The sequence below is a fragment of the Lissotriton vulgaris genome, chromosome 9 (genome assembly GCF_964263255.1).
Source record: "Lissotriton vulgaris chromosome 9, aLisVul1.2, whole genome shotgun sequence".
NCBI lineage: Eukaryota > Metazoa > Chordata > Amphibia > Caudata > Salamandridae > Lissotriton > Lissotriton vulgaris.
Window position 1 is genome coordinate 1237482051 of NC_141697.1, and position 26098 is coordinate 1237508148.

General features: G+C 47.1%; 1 protein-coding gene across 1 annotated transcript in view; it reads right to left on the bottom strand.

Annotated features, from left to right (window-relative positions):
* Positions 1 to 5046: 5046 nt before the first annotated feature.
* Positions 5047 to 26098, bottom strand: part of LOC147693154 (deoxyribonuclease gamma-like) — a 68415-nt gene continuing 47363 nt past the window's right edge. The window contains exons 6-8 of the mRNA XM_086939397.1: positions 23500 to 23657; positions 19799 to 19892; positions 5047 to 9764 (exon numbers count right to left, since the gene is read on the bottom strand). Of these exons, the coding sequence (XP_086795523.1) occupies positions 9702 to 9764; positions 19799 to 19892; positions 23500 to 23657 (315 nt within the window). The 3' untranslated portion in view covers positions 5047 to 9701. The remainder of the gene's footprint in view (positions 9765 to 19798; positions 19893 to 23499; positions 23658 to 26098) is intronic.

The following is a 26098-nucleotide window of genomic DNA, read 5'->3' on the forward strand; positions in this document are numbered from 1 at the left end:
TCCGGTCGGCTCCACGCGCAATCCAACGCTCTATGCCACACCTGGGAGCGCGTTAGATCTTCACCGATTGTGAAGCCGCTCACACCAGGCAGACACGGCGCGTATGCAGATGAGCGGCACCCGCGAAGCGGGTGTTCGCGAAAAGTAGCGCTGGTCGTGGGTCCAAGAATGCAGCAAGGTCTGTCTCTCTCCACAAAGGGTAGCAGCCCCAGAAGCACCCACTCGATGTTTAGGCTCAGGCAGTCTTATTTCCGTGAGGCAGGGGGCGTGGCCGCCGGGGGAAGAGGCACCAGCTGAGTCAGCTAGGGCTGCTGGTCCTCGCAGTCCTCCGGTCGGCTCCACGCGCTATCCAACGCTCTATGCCACACCTGGGAGCGCGTTAGATCTTCACCGATTGTGAAGCCGCTCACACCAGGCAGACACGGCGCGTATGCAGATGAGCGGCACCCGCGAAGCGGGTGTCGCGAAAAGTAGCGCTGGTCGTGGGTCCAAGAATGCAGCAAGGTCTGTCTCTCTCCACAAAGGGTAGCAGCCCCAGAAGCACCCACTCGATGTTTAGGCTCAGGCAGTCTTATTTCCGTGAGGCAGGGGGCGTGGCCGCCGGGGGAAGAGGCACCAGCTGAGTCAGCTAGGGCTGCTGGTCCTCGCAGTCCTCCGGTCGGCTCCACGCGCTATCCAACGCTCTATGCCACACCTGGGAGCGCGTTAGATCTTCACCGATTGTGAAGCTGCTCACACCAGGCAGACACGGCGCGTATGCAGATGAGCGGCACCCGCGAAGCGGGTGTCGCGAAAAGTAGCGCTGGTCGTGGGTCCAAGAATGCAGCAAGGTCTGTCTCTCTCCACAAAGGGTAGCAGCCCCAGAAGCACCCACTCGATGTTTAGGCTCAGGCAGTCTTATTTCCGTGAGGCAGGGGGCGTGGCCGCCGGGGGAAGAGGCACCAGCTGAGTCAGCTAGGGCTGCTGGTCCTCGCAGTCCTCCGGTCGGCTCCACGCGCAATCCAACGCTCTATGCCACACCTGGGAGCGCGTTAGATCTTCACCGATTGTGAAGCCGCTCACACCAGGCAGACACGGCGCGTATGCAGATGAGCGGCACCCGCGAAGCGGGTGTCGCGAAAAGTAGCGCTGGTCGTGGGTCCAAGAATGCAGCAAGGTCTGTCTCTCTCCACAAAGGGTAGCAGCCCCAGAAGCACCCACTTGATGTTTAGGCTCAGGCAGTCTTATTTCCGTGAGGCAGGGGGCGTGGCCGCCGGGGGAAGAGGCACAAGCTGAGTCAGCTAGGGCTGCTGGTCCTCGCAGTCCTCCGGTCGGCTCCACGCGCAATCCAACGCTCTATGCCACACCTGGGAGCGCGTTAGATCTTCACCGATTGTGAAGCCGCTCACACCAGGCAGACACGGCGCGTATGCAGATGAGCGGCACCCGCGAAGCGGGTGTCGCGAAAAGTAGCGCTGGTCGTGGGTCCAAGAATGCAGCAAGGTCTGTCTCTCTCCACAAAGGGTAGCAGCCCCAGAAGCACCCACTCGATGTTTAGGCTCAGGCAGTCTTATTTCCGTGAGGCAGGGGGCGTGGCCGCCGGGGGAAGAGGCACCAGCTGAGTCAGCTAGGGCTGCTGGTCCTCGCAGTCCTCCGGTCGGCTCCACGCGCAATCCAACGCTCTATGCCACACCTGGGAGCGCGTTAGATCTTCACCGATTGTGAAGCCGCTCACACCAGGCAGACACGGCGCGTATGCAGATGAGCGGCACCCGCGAAGCGGGTGTCGCGAAAAGTAGCGCTGGTCGTGGGTCCAAGAATGCAGCAAGGTCTGTCTCTCTCCACAAAGGGTAGCAGCCCCAGAAGCACCCACTCGATGTTTAGGCTCAGGCAGTCTTATTTCCGTGAGGCAGGGGGCGTGGCCGCCGGGGGAAGAGGCACCAGCTGAGTCAGCTAGGGCTGCTGGTCCTCGCAGTCCTCCGGTCGGCTCCACGCGCTATCCAACGCTCTATGCCACACCTGGGAGCGCGTTAGATCTTCACCGATTGTGAAGCCGCTCACACCAGGCAGACACGGCGCGTATGCAGATGAGCGGCACCCGCGAAGCGGGTGTCGCGAAAAGTAGCGCTGGTCGTGGGTCCAAGAATGCAGCAAGGTCTGTCTCTCTCCACAAAGGGTAGCAGCCCCAGAAGCACCCACTCGATGTTTAGGCTCAGGCAGTCTTATTTCCGTGAGGCAGGGGGCGTGGCCGCCGGGGGAAGAGGCACCAGCTGAGTCAGCTAGGGCTGCTGGTCCTCGCAGTCCTCCGGTCGGCTCCACGCGCAATCCAACGCTCTATGCCACACCTGGGAGCGCGTTAGATCTTCACCGATTGTGAAGCCGCTCACACCAGGCAGACACGGCGCGTATGCAGATGAGCGGCACCCGCGAAGCGGGTTTCGCGAAAAGTAGCGCTGGTCGTGGGTCCAAGAATGCAGCAAGGTCTGTCTCTCTCCACAAAGGGTAGCAGCCCCAGAAGCACCCACTCGATGTTTAGGCTCAGGCAGTCTTATTTCCGTGAGGCAGGGGGCGTGGCCGCCGGGGGAAGAGGCACCAGCTGAGTCAGCTAGGGCTGCTGGTCCTCGCAGTCCTCCGGTCGGCTCCACGCGCAATCCAACGCTCTATGCCACACCTGGGAGCGCGTTAGATCTTCACCGATTGTGAAGCCGCTCACACCAGGCAGACACGGCGCGTATGCAGATGAGCGGCACCCGCGAAGCGGGTGTCGCGAAAAGTAGCGCTGGTCGTGGGTCCAAGAATGCAGCAAGGTCTGTCTCTCTCCACAAAGGGTAGCAGCCCCAGAAGCACCCACTCGATGTTTAGGCTCAGGCAGTCTTATTTCCGTGAGGCAGGGGGCGTGGCCGCCGGGGGAAGAGGCACCAGCTGAGTCAGCTAGGGCTGCTGGTCCTCGCAGTCCTCCGGTCGGCTCCACGCGCAATCCAACGCTCTATGCCACACCTGGGAGCGCGTTAGATCTTCACCGATTGTGAAGCCGCTCACACCAGGCAGACACGGCGCGTATGCAGATGAGCGGCACCCGCGAAGCGGGTGTCGCGAAAAGTAGCGCTGGTCGTGGGTCCAAGAATGCAGCAAGGTCTGTCTCTCTCCACAAAGGGTAGCAGCCCCAGAAGCACCCACTCGATGTTTAGGCTCAGGCAGTCTTATTTCCGTGAGGCAGGGGGCGTGGCCGCCGGGGGAAGAGGCACCAGCTGAATCAGCTAGGGCTGCTGGTCCTCGCAGTCCTCCGGTCGGCTCCACGCGCAATCCAACGCTCTATGCCACACCTGGGAGCGCGTTAGATCTTCACCGATTGTGAAGCCGCTCACACCAGGCAGACACGGCGCGTATGCAGATGAGCGGCACCCGCGAAGCGGGTGTCGCGAAAAGTAGCGCTGGTCGTGGGTCCAAGAATGCAGCAAGGTCTGTCTCTCTCCACAAAGGGTAGCAGCCCCAGAAGCACCCACTCGATGTTTAGGCTCAGGCAGTCTTATTTCCGTGAGGCAGGGGGCGTGGCCGCCGGGGGAAGAGGCACCAGCTGAGTCAGCTAGGGCTGCTGGTCCTCGCAGTCCTCCGGTCGGCTCCACGCGCAATCCAACGCTCTATGCCACACCTGGGAGCGCGTTAGATCTTCACCGATTGTGAAGCCGCTCACACCAGGCAGACACGGCGCGTATGCAGATGAGCGGCACCCGCGAAGCGGGTGTCGCGAAAAGTAGCGCTGGTCGTGGGTCCAAGAATGCAGCAAGGTCTGTCTCTCTCCACAAAGGGTAGCAGCCCCAGAAGCACCCACTCGATGTTTAGGCTCAGGCAGTCTTATTTCCGTGAGGCAGGGGGCGTGGCCGCCGGGGGAAGAGGCACCAGCTGAGTCAGCTAGGGCTGCTGGTCCTCGCAGTCCTCCGGTCGGCTCCACGCGCAATCCAACGCTCTATGCCACACCTGGGAGCGCGTTAGATCTTCACCGATTGTGAAGCCGCTCACACCAGGCAGACACGGCGCGTATGCAGATGAGCGGCACCCGCGAAGCGGGTGTCGCGAAAAGTAGCGCTGGTCGTGGGTCCAAGAATGCAGCAAGGTCTGTCTCTCTCCAGAAAGGGTAGCAGCCCCAGAAGCACCCACTCGATGTTTAGGCTCAGGCAGTCTTATTTCCGTGAGGCAGGGGGCGTGGCCGCCGGGGGAAGAGGCACCAGCTGAGTCAGCTAGGGCTGCTGGTCCTCGCAGTCCTCCGGTCGGCTCCACGCGCAATCCAACGCTCTATGCCACACCTGGGAGCGCGTTAGATCTTCACCGATTGTGAAGCCGCTCACACCAGGCAGACACGGCGCGTATGCAGATGAGCGGCACCCGCGAAGCGGGTGTCGCGAAAAGTAGCGCTGGTCGTGGGTCCAAGAATGCAGCAAGGTCTGTCTCTCTCCACAAAGGGTAGCAGCCCCAGAAGCACCCCACAATCACAATGCTGCACAGTGTTGAGATTGGTCTGAGCACCGTGGTTTGGCGCTCAGCCAGAGACAGGGAGCCTAAGCATGACCTCCACCGAGACTGAAATACCGCCTGTGCGGTTAACATGCAAAGTGCGCATGGCGATTTGTCCGGCTAGAGGCAGCTGGCTAAACTGTCATGCACACTTATAACAGTGGATACCACGCCCTATTGGTGCTTGTTATCCCCCTGGCCAACCCCCAGTACTCTGGGACACAAAATAAAATGATGAACCGTGGTTTATTATAGTTTTCTTTTACACTGCTGGAAGGGAGGGGGATGCTCGTCTGCCATGGTGAATGAGCCACCACTGTATGTACTTATAAGTACAGAATTTTAATCCATCATGACCCCTGAGATGTCATCAGTGAACACAGACAGGAGCATCCGTACACATGCAGTGAATGTGGAAAGACTTATTGAGTCCCGCTCATCTCATGGGCCATAAATGAGAACCCATTCATTCTCTTCATGTACCTCAATGTACTCAACAAAATTCATCTGAAGCAGCTGCATTGTGGAAAATTATCCTTTTTTAAAAGAATAAAAACCTTTGTTTTAGTACAAATATATTTATTAAAATAGAAATATCACAATTTATCAAATTGTGTAATGAACAGTCTTCAGTAAGTAAAACAATGGATTGCGGAACAATGTGCGATATTAAATATGAAATGTTACCCGTGTATACCATGTAACTCAGCAGCATTTAGACATTGATTTTAAGTAAAAACAGTTCATATATTGCACAATTAATATTAGAAAAAACAATAAGTGATTTGTCACACCTGAGAATAATTTGCAAACTAGAAGTACATACATCTTCCAGATTACATCTTTGAGTCTTGCCGGAGCTGACTTATCAGTCATCCTTCCAAGGGCAATTAAAGGCATGAAAATGAGTTGAGTAATATCTATTTTTAAGGGCCAGTGGGTATTAGCGTATATTACTTAAGGGCCAGTGTGTGACAGCATATATTCCTTAAGGACCAGTGGGTTTTAGCATATATTCCTTAAGGACCAGTGGGTTTTAGCATATACTACTTAAGGACCAGTGGGTATTAGCATATATGACTTAAGGACCTGTGAGTATTAGCATATATGACTTAAGGACCAGTGGGTATTAGCATATACTACTTAAGGACCAGTGGGTATTAGCATATACTACTTAAGGACCAGTGGGTATTAGCATATACTACTTAAGGACCAGTGGGTATTAGCATATATTACTTAAGGCCAGTGGGTATTAGCATATATTATTTAAGGACCAGTGGGTATTAGCATATATTACTTAAGGACCAGTGGGTATTAGCATACATTACTTAAGGGCCAGTGGGTATTAGCGTATATTACTTAAGGGCCAGTGTGTGACAGCATATATTCCTTAAGGACCAGTGGGTTTTAGCATATATTCCTTAAGGACCAGTGGGTTTTAGCATATATTACTTAAGGACCAGTGGGTATTAGCATATATGACTTAAGGACCAGTGGGTATTAGCATATATTACTTAAGGACCAATGGGTATTAGCATATATTACTTAAGGCCAGTGGGTATTAGCATATATTATTTAAGGACCAGTGGGTATTAGCATATATTACTTAAGGCCAGTGGGTATTAGCATATATTATTTAAGGACCAGTGGGTATTAGCATATATTACTTAAGGCCAGTGGGTATTAGCATATATTATTTAAGAACCAGTGAGTATTAGCATATATTATTTAAGGACCAGTGGGTATTAGCATATATTACTTAAGGCCAGTGGGTATTAGCATATATTATTTAAGGACCAGTGAGTATTATCATATATTACTTAAGGACCAGTGGGTATTAGCATATACTGCTTAAGGACCAGTGGGTATTAGCATATACTACTTAAGGACCATGGGTGGTGCAGTTTGTGACGTGTTGACAATAAGTATTTAGCATTGTTAATAACAGAACTTGTATGGTAACAGTAGGACGTCAGATTCTGAATATATCCTTAGAACCCACTGCCAAGGGCTATACCAGTTGTTAAAGGCCCTGAACCCAAGTTATAGGCCCGAGCCACAGAGAAGGACCATTAACGAGGTTGAGGGCCTTTCACAACCGGTATAGCCTGAGGCAGAAGGGCTATAAGGGTATTGAACATTTTACCTGTTAAGTGCAGAATGTTCAAAATTAAAAAAGGGAGAAACAGAAAGCCAAACATTGGAATGTTTGAGCGCCAGGCTTATACAAGCCGTTAGGAGCCCAGCGCTGATCCATTGTCTTTAATGGCGCTCTCATCATTCCAGTGTTCTAATAAGGAGTAGAAGGTTTAAAACCGCAGTCGCAAAAACATTTTAACATAACAGGTCTACTTTAGGGAGTACTTTAATCCATAAGGGTCAGGATGAAATGCTGGGTTGACCTGCCAGTATTCAAACCTAAGACCTTTCCATGGAATAATGTCCCCCACAGTAGATGCATTAATCCAGATCTCCCCTCCTTCACTCACCGCCCCTGGGGAAGGGGTCACTTCATCAAGTAACAGACAACTCGTAATAAGGCCCATAGGAGTGTATGTGAGACCAAGGACCGTACGGTGCACTCTAGCTTTTTCTAGAAGCCAGTGCGAGGTACAAGGAGAGCGTGATGCTTCATGTGGCGAAACATGAACCTGTCGCCCATGTTTGAACTCTTGTGGAGCACAGAAGGCTCAAAAAAGATACAACCAGCAATGAAAATGTTCACAGAACCCAATTTCCAATGATTCAGTGGTCCCACAACTATTAGTCATAGCAAGGTTTGGGACACACCCGTAACAAGACATAGGGCCTGATTTATATCTCGGCGGACGGGTTACTCCGTCACAACGGTGATAGATATCCCGTCCGCCGAAATATAAATCCCTCAGGACAGAATGGGATTTATTTTTCGGTGGACGGCACAGCCGCCACCATTGTGACGGAGTAACCCGTCTGCCGGGATCGAATCAGGCTCATAGTTACTCACTCTTTGTCAAGATCTTTTACAATGGTGGCTGGACCCCGGAAGAGACAGATTAGTGTTAATGCCAGGTGTGGCCACTATCGGTGTGCAGGTGAAATGACATTTGGGGGTTCGCGAGAGATCCATGGATGTAGACATTCATACTGAGCTCCATGAAGTCAACGAGAACTCTGTAAGCCACCATAATCAGTCCACAATCCCCCCTGACCGCACACTCGCTGACACCAAGCAGTCAACCGGTGGACTGTTCAAAGGTGTCACAAGCTGAGGTGAGATGGAGCCGGGTGAGCCGGAGGGAAGCCCTTCCTCTCCCATCACCAGGGTACTCTCCCAGACCATCACCTCAGTAGAGTTGCCTACAGCAGGCCCCAGGCCTGGACGGATTCAAACCTGAGACCGCAAGGATACCCAAAACTCCCCACACAGCCAGACTAACCCACTGAGCTGCTCCTCGGAACAGAAACAGGGTGGCTAAAAGTGGAAAGACCAAAGGGGGATGAACACGGAAACCAAGGTATGTTTCAACAGGTCAGTATCTCGACAAGGCTGCCAGGTCTCTTGCACGTGGGATACGTCAGGTGGACACGATACATTAAAATGATTGTACAGATAAAACTGTCCCAGTGTTGTGAGAGAAACACACTATTCCTTTATACGGAGCCGAAGAGATCCCCAAGCGAGTCTTCAGGTGGTCTACTGCAGCTCATTGACGACCGCAATCTTGGAGGACACTTCAGGAAGTTCTGAATCTTGACTTGCAACTGTTGGTATTCCAGGATCAGGACAGTATTTTTTTTATAATATGCATCTGTGTGTAATGAGGTAGTTGTCATCCACATACATTTTCACGTCATCCATACATTTTCTATTTGCTCCAATTGAAGCTTTTTCCCATTAGTCCTTCATTGTCTGATGCAAGTGGACTCTGCTGAGAGCTGATCCACTACATCACTCTGTAAAAAGCTCATCCATCTTTAAAGACTGTCTTTGCCTTCCACTGTGCTGTTGTTGCGAGCTGTTCTAGGGTACAAAACAGCTCACTGTGTGTCTTGTGCTGTGGTCTTCTGCTGTGTGGCATTATTCATTAGCTGTATTCCCCGTTAGCACCAAACTTAATATTAACTAGTTACAAGATCAAGCAAAGCAATGGGTGATTTCCAGATTTTTAAATGGTGGCTGCAGTTCTTTTACTCCGGGTTATCCCTGCTCAGCATGTGGAGGGGCCATGTTAGTTGAGGGTGTGTCAACACTGCACGTGTGCTGTTCTACACCTGACCCAGAGTGTGTTACAGTTTTGCAGCACATAAGCTGTTACCACAGGCACTTGGCAGGAGTGGTTTTTCTCTCGAGACAACAATGTGATTTGTACTATGGGTTGTGGCACTGACTGTTATGCAGAAAGAGAGCTTGCTTGTTCATTCCACTAATTGTACTTAAAAAAAACAAGGGCCTCATTTATGAGCCCTTGCGTCAGTTTTGCGCTTCTGATGCGTCACTTTTTGTGACGCATCGGCGGCTTAAAACATGCCTCCTGTTGCGCACTATTTACAAAGTGAGGCATCTAAGCAGATGCGTCACTTTGTAAACACCTGCGCTACATTATACCTGTGTCAGGTATAATGTATGCAGGGGGGGGGGGCGTTCCCCCGCAAAAAGCCTTGTAGAAGTGATGCAGGGAAATCTATGAGATTTCACTGCGTCACTTCTAGGACGGCGTTGCGTCAAAATCTTGCACCTGCCTCACAGCAGGCGTAAGACTGACGCAGGCCCTTTCACATGGGGCTTGCCCTATGTGAAAGGACGCATTGCTGGAGTTGCGTCCCTTTTGTAACACACTCTAGCAATGCGTCACTTTTGCGCTTACAGAATCAGAAATACTGACGTATCTGTAACTCCTTGCGACATGATGTGTCATACATTAAATATGACGCATCAGGAATGTCGCAAGGAGTGCGCACTGAGAAGTGACGCATTGCTGCTTTCACGCAGCGATGCGTCATTTCTCATAAATGAGGCCCTAAAAGATTTGGGTTTTACATACTATTTCAATTCTTTGTCAACCCACAAATAATGTGTTTTCTACTTCATAACACACACAAAGAGAACATGCAATTAGCTTACATTTCATGAGGACACTCCTATAAATCCTTTTAAAATCCTAAAACTACACGTTTAAAAGCACCTAAACTCTACTTTAAAAAGAAAGTGTTCTCAAAGTTGAGGTCTCCAGTTATTTCTTTGTTTGCGTCTTCAGTTCCACCTCGATGGGGTAGTGATCGCTGACGGCCAAGGTCTGGAGAGAAACATGAAGTTTGTTTTAATACTAACATATTTAGAAACCCACTACAGGAGTTCATAAAAGAGCCCTGTACTGTGCTAGACAACACAACATCTGTACTCTAATACGGTTTATTTTGGTATATACACAGCAACAACTATCGCAGTAAACGCAATACCATACATATCTGAAACACACAAAAGGGGGTGGGAGGCTGCTTGCAAGAAATCTAACCACTGCCAATCTCTTGGGGAAGCACTCCGACGCTTGGTTATTTATCTCAGTTGGCTCCAGACACGAAAGGTGATGGTCCATGAAACCGGTCCTAGGATGCTTGTTTCCAGTCCAGGGAGGACCTGACCTGGCAGTTCGGGCTGGACCGTTCCCATGAGGCACAGGGTCAAGACTGGTTTGCATGCGGCTGGGTCCAAACTGAGGTGGCACAGTGAGCAAAAGGGATGCTTCCGTGAGCGCTTGGCAGTGGTCATACAAACTACACGCAGCCTTCTATCATCTTCTGTGTGTTTCACGTACCATAAACATGTATCATCTTTTCAAGTGATGGTCCATAAAACTTTGAAAGGAGAACTGATCCCGCCCATCTTAATCCTGCCATCCAATTACAGCGATACATTTAATGCTGCTCATCTATCACCTTGAGACCTTTTTCTGCCTGGAATGTCTGGTCTTCTGTACACACCTTCAAAAAGCATTGCTGCATGCACGTACAGTAAGTAAGGAGGTGCAGTTTGGAGAGAAGGTCCTCACACAAAATGGGATGTGCTTCCAGCAGAGAACAAAGGACATCAGGAAGACAAGCCAATTCTTTGCGTCTTTTGTCCTAAATAGAGGAGCTCCAGTATCCAAAAGAGCCGTCGCAACTTGTACTATCCAAACTTACTACAAATCGAATCGCACACCTCTAACACAAAGACCACAAGCACATTCTATGAGACAAAAGGAGCCACACTCGCCTTCATAGCCTCTGTCTCCATCAAGGATATTGGCATGGCAAGTTTGGATAGTTTGCTCTATCCATCTTGCGATGGCTTTTTGTTACTGGAGCACCTCTGTTTGGGACAAAGGACACAAATAACTGGCTTGTCTTCCTGATGTCCTTTGCTCTCTGAAGGAAGTACACAACGTCCTTTTGGGCATCCAGAGTGTGCAGGGTTCCCTCAGCATATGTTTTGGGTTTTGAGAAAAGGCCGGCAGCGGTAGTCTTTGCATGATATGGAAGTGAGACATCACCTTCGGTAGTTACTGTGAATTTGTCCTCATTATCCCTCTTTCCTTGTGTATTTGCAAGTAAGGTTCCTGTGTTGTAAGTACAGGTGAAGGGCTTTTAAGAGGGCCATCTTGAAGGATAAGTGTTTGAGACCAGTTTTGTGCAGTGGCTCAAAAGGACTAACCATGAGTTGTGTTCGTATTAAGTTTAGATTCCTTGGTGCGCCTATCATTTTTTCCCTTCTAAGAACCTCTTAATGGTACTTTGAAGAAGTCTGTGCTCTGGTGTAGGTACCTATGGCTGTAAGGGGCACCTTTAGCTACGTGTATGACCGTCCCCCCATCTCGGAAGTGGGTGACGTACTTGACCACTGTGATCTCTTGCGCCCATCCTTCCTTCGCTCCTTGTGTTTTACATCACTGAGTGAATCTACTCCACTTTTCTGTGTAGCATCTTCTTATATTTTCCCTTCTGGCCTCTCAGTACTACTACCAGGGCTCTGTGTGGCATCTTCAGGTGACCAAATCTACATTCCCAGGGTCCATGCTACTAGGCTAAAGGTTGCGAGTTCTGGATGATTTACCTGCTCCCACTTCAATGTTATTAAGTCTTGGTGCGAAGGTAGCTTGAGTATTCTGCAATTTTCATTAGATCCCAGAACCAGGTACGCTGGCCCCATGTGGGCGATTAATTTTAGTGACATGGCTACTTGTCAGCGCCATTGGTTTCATCAGCATTGGTGGAAAAGCGTACATAGGTGAAGCGTCCGCCCTCTGTGATGGTCCTTGTGATCCACCACTCCATCTCTTTCTGCAACTCTGCAGATACAACCACTAGATCTTTCCAACTTCTGGTCGCCTGTGATCATTGTGCTGGTGGCCACTCCTGGAGGGGACTCATGTGTAGGGGGATGCAGGAGGCCCATACCGTCTTTATTGTCCACTGTCTGCACTGTCCGAGACCTTCCCTTGTCATAGAGGTGAGCTTCCTGCATTAGTGCCAGTATCCTCTTGGTGGTTGGGAATGCCTTGGCTTTGGTTGAGTTCAATGTCGCACCTAAGAAGATCTTTTCCCTTTGTGGTGTTGGTAAGGATTTCTCTTGGTTCATGGTGAAGCCCACATTGTGCTGTGTTTGTGTAACTTTCCTTACGTTCCCCTGACACTGGTTGAACTATCCTGCTTTTACCAGCCAGTCGTCCAAGTAAGGGTAGAGATGGACCCTATGTCTTCGAATGGGGGCCCCTCGAACTGGTAATGTGTACCGTGACCACAAACCTCAGGAATATTGTGTGTTTGTTGCTCATTGGAACCTGGAGATATGTGTCTTTGAGTTCTATTGTCTCCATGTAATCCCCTTGCTTGCTTAACAGCGCCTTCATTTTAGCCTCCAGCCTCTGTCTCTTCCCTTCGATGTTGAGTGTTTTTTTTCTATGTCGAGCTTGGGAGCCTGGCTTTTCAGCGCTGAGGCTTTTTTCCATCAAGTCTTTTCATCTTTTCATCGCTCTTGATTGGTCTTCGACATCAAGGTCAGTTCTGGGGGTCAACTGCTAATGGTGTCTTGCAACTTTGACCAGTGAGGTTCCCTGTGATTTAGCTTTCCCTTGATCACCCTTGGTTTTGGTAGCGAGGCAGCCTTATGTTTCTACTCCAAGACCCCTTTGCTCGTGAGACGTAGGCCTTTCAGAGAGGTCTTCGGCTATACCATGCCACCTTTGTTTTTCTCTTGCTTTCAGTGTCTTTGGCTGGAACTCCAAACATGCAAAACATCCTTTGTGTAGGGGTTTTTCAGGTGACACAGGTTGCAGACCTTTTGTGCATCCTTCTGGGCATATGGATGGTGGCATTGTAGGCAAAACCTAAATGGGGTATGATTAATCCTGGTTATCATTAGCTGACCCTCGTGTTTGACACTGATTGCAATGGGTGTGTTTTGTTGGTGGAAAACTGTCTTCCCGCAATGTTGTGGTTGTGTCTAATGATGTTCTTTCGGTTCTTTGTTGTTTTTACTCCAGAAAAACTCAGGGAAAAGATCTACTGTCCTCTGAAAATCTTTTGCGCTGTCGCTCTGCGTCCAGACCCAGGGAGGGCAAAAAAAACCTGAAGATGGCAACCAAACAAACAGGCAAATGATGTCACAAGTAGATGGACCTAGAGGACAAAATGTTTGATGCCGCCCAGTCAAAATAAAAGATAAAAACCGATGACTAACAGAAGAACTCCGGTACTAACCTCTAAATGGCAGAAAGATGCACCGCATGTGAAGCCATAAAAAATGAATGCAGCAAAAACTTTGTTACATGCACACTATAGAACTTTTGTTTTCCTTCTATGTATCACTTGGTATGTGTTTCGAGTCATGTGTCTTGTGCTGTGCGCCTCTTGCTAAGTGTCTACTGCTATGTATCATGTGTCATATTGCGTCATTTGTCTTGCGCTGTGCCTTTGGACATGTCTCCTGCTATGCATCTATGCATGTGGCTTGTACTATTTATCAAGTACACTATTTCTCATGCTATGCATCTTGTGCTACTTGTCTTGTGCTAGGTGTCTAGTGCTAGTTTCTTGCTGCTATTGTCTGCTAGGATGTATCTCCTGCTAAATATAACATTTTGTCTTATGTGTCTCCAGCCATATGTCCTTGCTTTGTCTCCTGATTAGAGTTGTATGTTATGTCTTGTGTCCTGAATGCCATGCTCTGTTTCTCTTTCTATTTATCGTTTGCTATATTTTTATGTTATGCGACTCATGTTGCGTCTCCCCTGTATCTCCCGCTATGCGCTTCACGCCGCATGTCTATTGCTTTGCGTCTCCTGCTATGCACCTTGTGCTAGACATCTTGTGCTAAGTGTCTTTGGTTATGTTCCTGCTTTTATCTTGTCTCTGCAATCTATCTCCTGCTATGTATCACATGCTATGATTCTTGTGCTATCGGTCTGCTACTACATGTCTCCTCGAACCTACCCCACGCTCTGTGTCTGGTGCTGCATGTTCTGTGTTGTGATCTGTGTCCACATAATATGCATTTACTGCTGTGTCATGTGCTATGTGTCTAGTGTTGTGTCTCATGCTATCTCCAGTGTATGGAAGGAACATCTACCTATGTGTCTTCTAGTGCAGGCGGTGAACAGACAAAATATCGACTCCAAAATATCGACTGGACATAATATCGAGTTTTAAATATAGACTGGACAAAATATCGACTGGACATACTATCGACTACAAAAATATCGTTTTTCAGGTAAGTGAAGTAATATCGACTGTATAAAATATAGATAGCATAAATATCGAATTTTTAATAATATATAATATTTTATAGTGTCTATTTATGTAATAATATGTGTGAAAAGTGTGTATTAATGTTATAAAATATTTTATTAAATGGATTTTGTTTTTTTAATAATTGCGTTATGTAATTCTGTAGCGGGTTGTGGGTTTATAGGGGAATAGGGTGGGAAGTAATTTAATAATAATTAATTAATTAATATATGTTTGTAAATATTTATAATTAATAATTAATTGATAATTAATAATAATTAGTTAATTAATTAATATAATTTTGTACATATTTTGAATTAGTAATTAATTGGTAATTGATTAATTGTAATTAGTTAATTACATTAATTAGAGTACATTTAAATATATATAATTTTGTGTTATTGTTAAGTAATTATTTGGGAAAAAATAATATTAATTATTAAAATAATTACAGCTAATGTGCTAATATATTTACTTTATTGCTATTGTTAATTAATAATTATTTGGTAATTAAATAATATTGATAAATTTTGGGTAAAGGAGTATTTTTAGGGTTCAGGGTCAGTTTTCAGTTTTTTGGTAAAGGGGCATTTTTAGGGTTCAGGGTCAGTTTTCAGTTTTTGGGTAAAGGGGCATTTTTAGGGTTCAGGGTCAGTTTTCAGTTTTTGGGTAAAGGGGCATTTTTAGGGTTCAGGGTCAGTTTTCAGTTTTTGGGTAAAGGGGCATTTTTAGGGTTCAGGGTCAGTTTTCAGTTTTTTGGGTAAAGGGGCATTTTTAGGGTTCAAGGTCAGTTTTCAGTTTTTGGGTAAAGGGGCATTTTTAGGGTTCAGGGTCAGTTTTCAGTTTTTGGGTAAAGGGGCATTTTTAGGGTTCAGGGTCAGTTTTTAGTTTTTGGGTAAAGGGGTATTTTTAGGGTTCAGGGTCAGTTTTGGGTTTTTGGGTAAAGGGGTATATTTTAGGGTTCAGGGTCAACAAATAAGATTGTAAAAAATTATTTTTATTATTTTCATTTATTATTTAATTATTATAATTTAATTTAAGTATTTTTAAGTATATTTTAGTAATTAAAATTTAATATTAATTTAATTTAACACTGTTTTTAATAAAGTCGATATTTTTTACATCTATATTATTGTTAACGATATTTTGTACTCGATATTTTTGTACTTACCTGTTTGTAGATAGAAAGTCGATATTTTGTCTGTCGATATTTTGGCAACGATATTTTTGCAGGTCGATATTTTGGCAGTCTATATTATTTCAGTGATCCAGTGCAGGCCACTGTCCAGTGGCTTAACACAAAATGATGCCTCCCGGCAGAATGTGAAGAGGGGCCCATTAGTCTGCCATCTCACAGATAACAGCCTCTGAATACCCTGTACCCTTGTTCCTGGATAGGAATCCGGGTTATTTTTACTCACCTCAGTTCCCAAATTCCTACCGGTTTTCTTAGTGACCCTGGCTCTTCGATCAGTAACAGCCCCCCCCAGTGCCTTGAGACCCTCACGGGTATGTAGTGCACTTTAGAAATGCATTGATTGATTGATTGATTGGCCCTCACACCCCCTAATGGTGTCATGCTTCATCATTGGGTCTCATCCAGTTCCCTATAAACCAGGATTAAGCATGGGCGGAAAATCCGTTACGCTCGTGGATTTTGCGGATTTTCGGTAAATTCGCAATCCGCGAGATTCGCGAATTTCCCGCAAAATCCGCAAATTCGCACGCAGCGGATTTTTTTTCTTTGCGGTGTAAGTTCGCAATTGCGAACATGTAGGTGCGGCGGGCAGCAACAATCTCGCACTCGCGAAATTAGAAAAATTGCAATTCTGCACAAGAAATCTACTAGCAAGCAGCATAGACCTTCTGAAAATGATTATTTTTATCAGAATAACTCCTCAGGTTGACATTTGCCTGCACTTTTTTAGATTTGAGGCCTTTTGATTTTCTTTGGATAACTTTTGGATTAGAAATCAACTTTCTCATATAAGCTTGGTGGGGCATTAAAGTTGCTGTAATGCTGCTCTGCAGAAAAACGAGTTTTGCAAAAGTGAAAGCAGGTTCAAAAGTTCAAACTCATCATTAGTAACCGTTCCCTGTAGTGCTTCCTGACAAGGGCCCCTCCAGAGTTCAGTTGCTAGTTGCAACAATTGTATGACCCTGCTCTGACCCTCACAGCAGGCTCATAGAATAGCTACAAGTAGGCCACAAAGGTTCTGGAAAAAAAATTGCACTGCAACAGAAAGCAAATTACAGATAAGGAAGCAGGTGCCAGACTGGAATTTTAAAACAGTGACACATTAATAAATCAACCCCAAATTAATTCATGTCAGTTGAAGCAGGCAGGTGTGCTTGCTTTTCCCCCCCATAATTTACAGTGATGATGAACCAGAGGGTGGCATAAGGCATTGATGTACCAGAGGGTGGCATGGGTGAAACAGAGGAGGCAGGGGTGAAACAGAGGGTGCTGGGAACCTGTGATGATGAACCAGACGTAGAAACAACATAATCTTGACCGTTGCGAGCCGACATGTAAGTTCGCAATTGCGAACTGTTACAAAACCCTCGCGAACTGTCAGAAATCCTTGCGAACTGGCAGAAATCCTTGCGAACACTAAAAAAAAATCCGCAAATTCCCAGTTCAGTTGCTAGTTGCAACAATTGTATGACCCTGCTCTGACCCTCACAGCAGGCTTATAGAATAGCTACAAGTAGGCCACAAAGGTCCTGGAAAAAAAAATTGCACTGCAACAGAAAGCAAATTACAGATAAGGAAGCAGGTGCCAGACTGGAATTTTAAAACAGTGACACATTAATAAATCAACCCCAAATTAATTCATGTCAGTTGAAGCAGGCAGGTGTGCTTGCTTTTTCCCCCCATAATCTATAGTGATGATGAACCAGAGGGTGGCATAAGGCATTGATGTACCAGATGGTGGCATGGGTAAAACAGAGGGTGGCAGGGGTGAAACAGAGGGTGCTGGGAACCTATGATGATGAACCAGACGTAGAAACAACATAATCGTGACCGTTGCGAGCCGACATGTAAGTTCGCAATTGCGAACTGTTACAAAACCCTCGCGAACTGTTAGAAATCCTTGCGAACTGGCAGAAATCCTTGCGAACACAAAACAAAAATCTGCAAATTCGCGAGAATTCGCGGATTTTGCGGATTGCGAGTTCACAAATTCGCAAAATTCGCGAACGCCAGATTCGCAAAATTCGCCCATGGGTAACCAGGATGGGCTCGACCATTTTTCAGGAGCGCTTAGGATATTCCTTTGATGGGGGTCTAAATATCATAAGATAAAAATACCTAGGGTGCACTCAGGTATCGCTTTATGTTAAGGTGCCCCTGGTATGGTTAAAAATGCTCTGTGAGTGTTATAACTTGCATCCTAAATATTGTCGCCATGTTTCAGCCCTCCTTCCGCAGGCCATTCAGGGTCCGGGCTTTAATCAGGACTAAGGTTAGTACCCCACTCTGTTCGTCACTGCATCCCGTATCCCTGCTCCTACCGGTCAGGGCTCCTGAAGACAATACAAGATTTACAAGCAGGAGACCCTCTCTTTATCTTACTTGTTATCTAGAAGTCAACTTACTACTCCAAGTGCGCAGAGCTTTCTTTACACCAATTTCCGCTCTGCTCTTTCCCGTTTGTAGTGGCTACTGAGAAGCAGGCCGTGTTTTTCTAGGATCCATTGCGATTGCAGCTCCCTGCGTGCTGCTACATCATCTAGTACATTTGCGTCCTTCTGCGTATGTGTCTACTGGGATGCTGGGAATTTTATTTTTATTTTGGTTACCATACATACATGCGTCTACAGTCTTAACATACGTACATCTTGTACGTGCATATGTCTTCTTCACTGCGATGCTAGTTGAAATTGTGGTTCCTCGAGCACTCTTTGAGCATCTCGATACCGGTGGAATCCCATTGACACATACTATAGTCACCGGGCACAACTCATTCCCAAATGTTTCTACGTACTCTATGACTCTTTTTTATACAAATACATTTGCTGCGAGTAGCGTTGTTCTTACTCGTTATTGTTTAACAGTAGTCTTTTACACCAAGGCCCTAACATGATGATATAGAGTATTCAATATTCTGAAGTACATTTTTGTGTCATTTTTAAACATTGTTCACACTCCTCCTGTTAGCAGCCCCACCCTAAAGCGTTGTTTGAGCAGCATGTCTTATATCCCTGCTCTGTAAGGTGTTCATCCTATGGAAGTTCACAGAGGGAATACAGGGCTGTTTAAGCCCTCACCATTCAGTGACGCCATGTTGATGGGATCCCAATCTATAGGCCCACCTTCGCTCACATTCCAGTAGGGCTCTAGTCATATTCCCCTTCTGTACTAGACTCTCATTACTGTCCATCTCAGGTCATTTCCATCGTGCCCAACTTGTTGCTCTGCGGTTACACCTAACAGTGCTTCGACGTTCACCAATCCTCTGTTTATCCTTTCTAGTAGACATTCCTACATCTTTTAGTCCACTGGGTCACACAATCATGTAGATTACTTTGATCGAGTTACTATCTGTATGTTTCCTGGGGTGCTCTAGTTTTTGATTGATTCTAGTGGTGTGTTGTAAGTCCGGGGCAGTGGACCCCTTACTTGTTGTACACCCCATAATGTGTTCTACGCCTGTTTGTCCTTTCTCTAGGTCTTGTGTGGACAACTCTGTCTCTGATGCTAGTGATATGATAAAAGCAAAACATATGGAGCTCGACTTTGAGGTCACTGCTATTTAGTATACGCCAATCTTTAGTTATGGTACTTTTTACGGCATTAGAGGCATTGGTGTAGGTGCCTACACATTAATTGGTGTGGTTCCACTTTATTGTTATCTGCAGACAAGGTGTCTTTGTGGCTATTACTGGCTCTCTTTTCTGCTTTCATTACCAGGCTGCTGTAGTAGTCTCTCTCCATCAGTGTCTTTCTCAATAAATTAGTCTCAACTCTGTAATCAACAAGATCTGAGCAGTTGTGCCTTATTCGCAAGAATAGACCTTCTGGTAGGTTTTCTCTAAGTGCGCATGGGTGGGCGCTGTTAAAGTGCAGCAGTCTGTTCTCATCTGTGGGCTTGGTGTGTTCAGCTGTTTTCAGTGTTCCCGCCTCTGACCCAATTTTTAGCTCTAGAAAAGGCGATTCATGATAACATATTGTCAGTGTAAACCTCAAACACGAGTTTTGTTTGTTGATCCAGTCCTTCGAGCCATGCCATGGTATAAACACATCGTTGATGTATCTGCGCCATACCTTTATGTGCTCGTGGTAGGGGTTGTTAGTCCAAATGTGTTGCTGTTCAAACTGTTGTTCATAGAGAAAGCCAGGCTGGGAGAAAATGTACTACCCTAGAAGTAACGTTTTATTGTTCATAAATTGTCCCTTCAGACTTGAAATAGGTTTTTTTTAGTGCAAGAGTGCATTGCTTGAAGAATCAGCGGACACATCTCTAAGCGCTGGCCCCTCCTCCCACCGAGCCGGACCAATGAATACCCAACCTTTTATAGACTTCGATTGGCGCTTCGCCCGGCTCGCTGCACTACTAACCTCTTCATCCGTCAGATCATATTCTTCCTGGAAGTTGAACGGCTTCGCTGAGTTGGGAACGATCCCCTCGTACATCTCATTGTGGATCACAATCCTAAGAGAAAAGCAAAGGAAAAACCATTATTCAGGAAATGTTACATTTTTGGACTTTGCTGTAAAATGTGTCCAAAAACTAAATGAAACCTATATGGCCTCAGTGTGAAGAGATACTGGAGTCAAATAAGGGCCGTTAGTGATGGCAGGTCATGGATCCGGGATCGCAATCCTTGTGCTTCACTAATCGCTTCAACTTTTCACCTCAACGCGGTCCCCAGCCGAGATCCTGCGTAGAGGTGTCTCTTTAGGACTAATGGTGGCCAAGGCTCGACCAAATGATTTCTCTGGAAACCTAAAGGCTAGAGCAGTGTTTCAAAGGACTTTATATTCAAAATTTGCTGTGCCGACCAATGACAGCAGGCATCACACTAGGGGTATTGACCGACGGCTTCCGGGTCACACTGGATAGCGAGTGGGGTTGGTACAGGCCCCTCTCTGGGCAAAGAGAGAGTTATGGACAAAGACGGCTTAACCTTCTTGATTGTAAAGGCAATGGAGCAAATGCTCAACCAAGATGCCTCTTGCTTCTGCTGGGCAGCCGGTCAAGGGTGACCTTCCAGCTCTTGTAGTGTTGGTTCCTTGTGATCCCCAGGACAGTCCTTCCAGCCATCTTGGCTCAGGTCACTCCTCTGGTCAAGCCCAGTTCAGCTCCTCTGCCGGTCGTTAGGTCTAACTTCTCTCCTCATCTCAAACAGCTGAATCTGCAGGTTCACCCAACTTAGGCCATCTGGAGAGACACCAGCAACAGCACAGAGGCCCAACTCCTGATCCTACACTCTTCCTTCCTTGTACAGAGGGACAAGGCTCCTCAGGGTTTGACTGACGGGGGTGAGCCTTGTACTGTCTGACTGGTTTAGGGCAAATTCTACCAGATCCAACCGGTTGGGCTGCAGTTTTCTAATGCTCTGGTGTTCCCACTGAAACCAGCCTGAGGTGCCTCAGGTTTGATGTGTGCTTGCCTCACCTAGATTCTACATTGACTGGGGAGATTGCCACAACATAGGAAATAGATTGGGCGTCAAGGGTGACGATGAGTGGGGGGATTGCAGTGGCGGGGAGAAAGGTACTGTAAATCTAAGGGGCTTGTGATCTCCTCCATCCACCAGGTACATTCGTTTCAGGGACATCACAGTGTGCAGCTGTAGATGGGAGTTGTCTGAGGTGGACCTAAACAACCCATCACCTTCTGAATCAAGGGGATCAAAGTATTCATCAGTCCAGTTACACCCACAATCCCACACCCGCACACACCTTATGGGTATCCATCCATCATACATGTTCCAGGCATGATGAAGTACAAGGACCCCATTTATGGGGGACTGAACAGACCTTTCTCTGGGAGAACTGCAAGGCACTCGTCCCATAGGTGAGCAGGTAAGAGATGCACATCTGACAAGAAGCCTTTACTACTCCTGGTCACTTGGGCCCTGGATAGAGAGAAAAGTAGCCGTTCTCAATCAGATAGGGGTATGCTTTGGGTGTCTGTAGCGACAGGATAATTTGTTCTATTTTAGACTGGTGGTGACTATGATCCACTGCCATCTTAGTTTTAGACGCATTTGCGCTTATTTGTAGGGTTTACCTATGTACTTTGACAGGGTTTAGTGCCTTCTTTACCTCTTTTCGGGCCTAAAGGCCTAAAAGCTAGAGAGAAGCCATCTTTGATTCTGCCTCGTCTGTCTGAGGCGCTTGTAGGGTAGAGGTAATGTTTAGAGTTTAGCCTGTTATTCGCTAGTAAGAAACCGGTCAAGACTGGCCCTTATCGAAGGAATGTGTTTGTCTCCCCGGCTCTAGACGCAATACGCAGGTGACCACTGTGGATGCGCAGGGAGCCTGGGGACTGGTACAGGAATTCGATGGGAGTCGGCCTGTTACTGGAAATTTCCATGAAGAGAGAGAGCTCTATATTATTAAGGAGCGAGAGGGCAGAAGACAGAAGGAGATGTGCAGAGTGGATAGAAGAAGTTGGTCAGAAGGCTGGTGCAGAGAGTGTGGTGTCATCAGCAAGTTGAAATCCTGAGATGAAGAAGGAAAGTGATTGAAGGTCTTGTAGTGACATCGTACAGGAGTTGTAGAAACTGAAACCAGAAGAGGGTTCGAGTGTTTTGGAACCGTGTCAGTCTAGACGAGGCATAGCAGTGCAGAGGTGCATTCGTGGGTGCAGAGCAGAGTCCTGAACAGATTAAAGACAGAGCGAGAGAGAGAGGGACCGACTCAACTGCCAAGATGGAAAGATGCACGCCTTAGGTGAGGCGTTCTAAGCTAGTGTAGTATATATATATATGTAATCATCTATTTGCTCCCCTTTTAGGTCATAGGTAGTGTCTAAGCAAAATTATGTTTCTTTTGTTCATTCTGCCATGCTTAATTGTAGAATAAAGAGATCTTAGTAATGAATATCTTTGAATGTTGTTTTTATGAATGAGATTAACCTTTCCTTTTAACCAGGTGCTGACACACAGAAGGATGGGATATTCCCTTCTGAGAAGGTAACTGATGATGGGGGAGAGTGTGAGCTTCATTTGAGGAATAACTTTTAAAGGTGAACCCTTATTAATGTAGATACAGTAGTTAGGAGGCTAAGTACAAATTGTCGGGTGACGTTAAAGAATCGTCGGGTGACGTTAAAGAATCGTCGGGTGATGTTAAAGAATCGTCGGGTGATGTTTAAGAGTCAGTTATTCAGTGAGGTGACTATAGGATGTGATATGGAATTCCTTAGATGTTAGTGGTATTTTTGACTATATAGGTTTGTAAATAGCTCTTTTCCCCATTCTCAGGTGGGTATTCTAGATATTATGTGTTATGGGGCCTGAGAAGGGTGTGGTTGTGTGACGACTGGGTTAGCTACGATTGATAGGCTGCTTGGTTCGAGATTCCGGTCGTTACAGTGTCTACCGACATCAAAGCACAGCTCTGCGTTGACAAGAATGTAAAAGACAGGGAGCAACTCCCATGGGCTTGCATGATTTTTAAAATCTGAGACGGACAGCTAGGCTTCTAAATCATTTCACTACATAATTTTGCCTTGCTGGACAAAAGCTACTGACTTGTGAACATGCCTAAGGCACCCTGGGTATTGAAACTTGAGTGGGGCCCTATTCCTGTTAGGGCGGTATTTTCAAGCGCTCTGTCATTCTGGAACTAACTAACAAAGCCTCCAACCCACAGATGTACGCAGCCTTATACCTGGATCCGCAAAACGTAAGGCCCGGGGGCCATGTATATTGAATTCCTTTGTGTGTCTTCCCTGCTCCATTCACCTCCTGATGTTTACAATCTATAGAAACAACAGATGTCTCCAGAAGGTTTCTATGAACCCCAGAAATCTCACCTTGGGTTCAAATTGAAAGAGATTGGAAGAATGCTTGAATAAATAAAGCAGACCCTCAGGGTGGCCCTGGCTTCCTCTCCTGCCCAGCACACCAGAAATACTGAGCCCTCAGTCAGTGTTGGGAACCCATCTGGAAACCAAGGAGGCCAGCACATCAGTGCAGGATGAGACATCTCATCAGCAATGGACCCAATGATAGTCTTTATACTCACTCCAGACTGAGCTGAAGTCTTGGAGCGTGAGGAATGCCCTGCGGGTGGGACCATCTTACCGGTCATAAGAGCAATCCGTTGTTTTGGACGCTGTTGTGTCTTGATCGTCACAGATCAGCCAATGGAAGCTTGTGTCCTCCCTCAGCCGAATATTCTTCATTTTTTTCTTCGAAACATATGATCCCTCCGCATTGAAGTCACCCAGAATCATCACTCTCTAGAGAAAAAGTAGAAGGTGGATATGATATGAGGAGAAATGAGAACCAATTCCCACAGCGCATACATGCATGAGATGAGGAGACATAAGAACCAATGCCCGCAGCGCGTGGATGCATGAGATGAGGAGGCATAAGAACCAATGCCCACAGCGCATGGATGCATGAGATGAGGAGACATAAGAACCAATGCCCACAGCGCATGGATGCATGAGATGAGGAGGCATAAGAACCAATGCCCACAGCGCATGGATGCATGAGATGAGGAGGCATAAGAACCAATGCCCACAGCGCATGGATGCATGAGATGAGGAGACATAGGAACCAATGCCCGCAGCGCATGGATGCATGAGATGAGGAGGCATAAGAACCAATGCCCACAGCGCATGGATGCATGAGATGAGGAGACGTAAAAAACAATTCCCACAGCGCATGGATGCGTGAGATGAGGAGACATAGGAACCAATGCCCGCAGCGCGTGGATGCATGAGATGAGGAGACGTAAAAAACAATTCCCACAGCGCATGGATGCATGAGATGAGGAGACATAGGAACCAATGCCCGCAGCGCATGGATGCATGAGATGATTAGATGTAAGAAACAATGAACATAGCATGTGGCTGCATGAGATGAGGAGGCATAAGAACCAATGCCCGCAGTGCGTGGATGCATGAGATGAGAAGACATAAGAACCAATGAACGCAGCATGTCGATGAATGATATGAGGAGACGTAAAAACCTATGCCCACAACACATAAATGCATGAGATGAGTAGGCATAATTAAGAACCAATGCCCGCAGCGCATGGATTGAGATGAGGAGATATGAGAACCAATGCCTGCAGAGTATGGATGCATGAGATGAGGAGGCATAAGAACCAATGCCCACAGCGCATGGATGCATGAGATGAGGAGGCATAAGAACCAATGCCCGCAGCGCGTGGATGCATCTGATGAGGAGGCATAAGAACCAATGCCCGCAGCGCGTGGATGCATGACATGAGGAGGCATAAGAACCAATGCATGCAGCGTGTGGATGCATGAGATGAGGATACATAAGAACTAATGCCCATAGCGCATGGATGCATGACATGAGGAGGCATAAGAACCAATGCCCGCAGCGCATGGATGCATGAGATGAGGAGGCATAAGAACCAATGCCCACAGTGCATGGATGCATGAGATGAGGACTCAGAAGAACCAATGCCCGCAGCGCATGGATGCATGAGATGACAAGGCATAAGAACCAATTCCCACAGAGCATACATGCATGAGATGAGGAGACATAAGAACCAATGCCCGCAGCGCATGGATGCATGAGATGAGGAGGCATAAGAACCAATTCCCACAGAGCATACATGCATGAGATGAGGAGACATAAGAACCAATGCCCGCAGCGCATGGATGCATGAGATGACAAGGCATAAGAACCAATTCCCACAGAGCATACATGCATGAGATGAGGAGACATAAGAACCAATGCCCGCAGCGCATGGATGCATGAGATGAGGAGGCATAAGAACCAATTCCCACAGAGCATACATGCATGAGATGAGGAGACATAAGAACCAATGCCCGCAGCGCATGGATGCATGAGATGAGGAGGCATAAGAACCAATTCCCACAGAGCATACATGCGTGAGATGAGGAGGCATAAGAACCAATTCCCACAGAGCATACATGCATGAGATGAGGAGGCATAAGAACCAATGCCCACAGCGCATACATGCATGAGATGAGGAGGCATAAGAACCAATGCCTACAGAGCATGGATGCATGAGATGACAAGGCATAAGAACCAATGCCCGCAGCGCATGGATGCGTGAGATGAGGAGGCATAAGAACCAATGCCCACAGAGCATGGATGCATGAGATGAGGAGACATAAGAACCAATGCCCACAGCGCATACATGCATGAGATGAGGAGGCATAAGAACCAATGCCTACAGAGCATGGATGCATGAGATGACAAGGCATAAGAACCAATGCCCGCAGCGCATGGATGCGTGAGATGAGGAGGCATAAGAACCAATGCCCACAGAGCATACATGCATGAGATGAGGAGGCATAAGAACCAATGCCTACAGAGCATGGATGCATGAGATGACAAGGCATAAGAACCAATGCCCACAGCGCATACATGCATGAGATGAGGAGGCATAAGAACCAATGCCCGCAGCGCATGGATGCGTGAGATGAGGAGGCATAAGAACCAATGCCCACAGAGCATACATGCATGAGATGAGGAGGCATAAGAACCAATGCCCACAGCGCATAGATGCATGACATGAGAAGACATAAGAACCAATGAACACAGCGCATGGATGCATGAGATGAGGAGACATAAGAACCAATGAACACAGCGCATGGATGCATGAGATGAGGAGGCATAAGAACCAATGCCCGCAGCGCATGGATGCGTGAGATGAGGAGGCATAAGAACC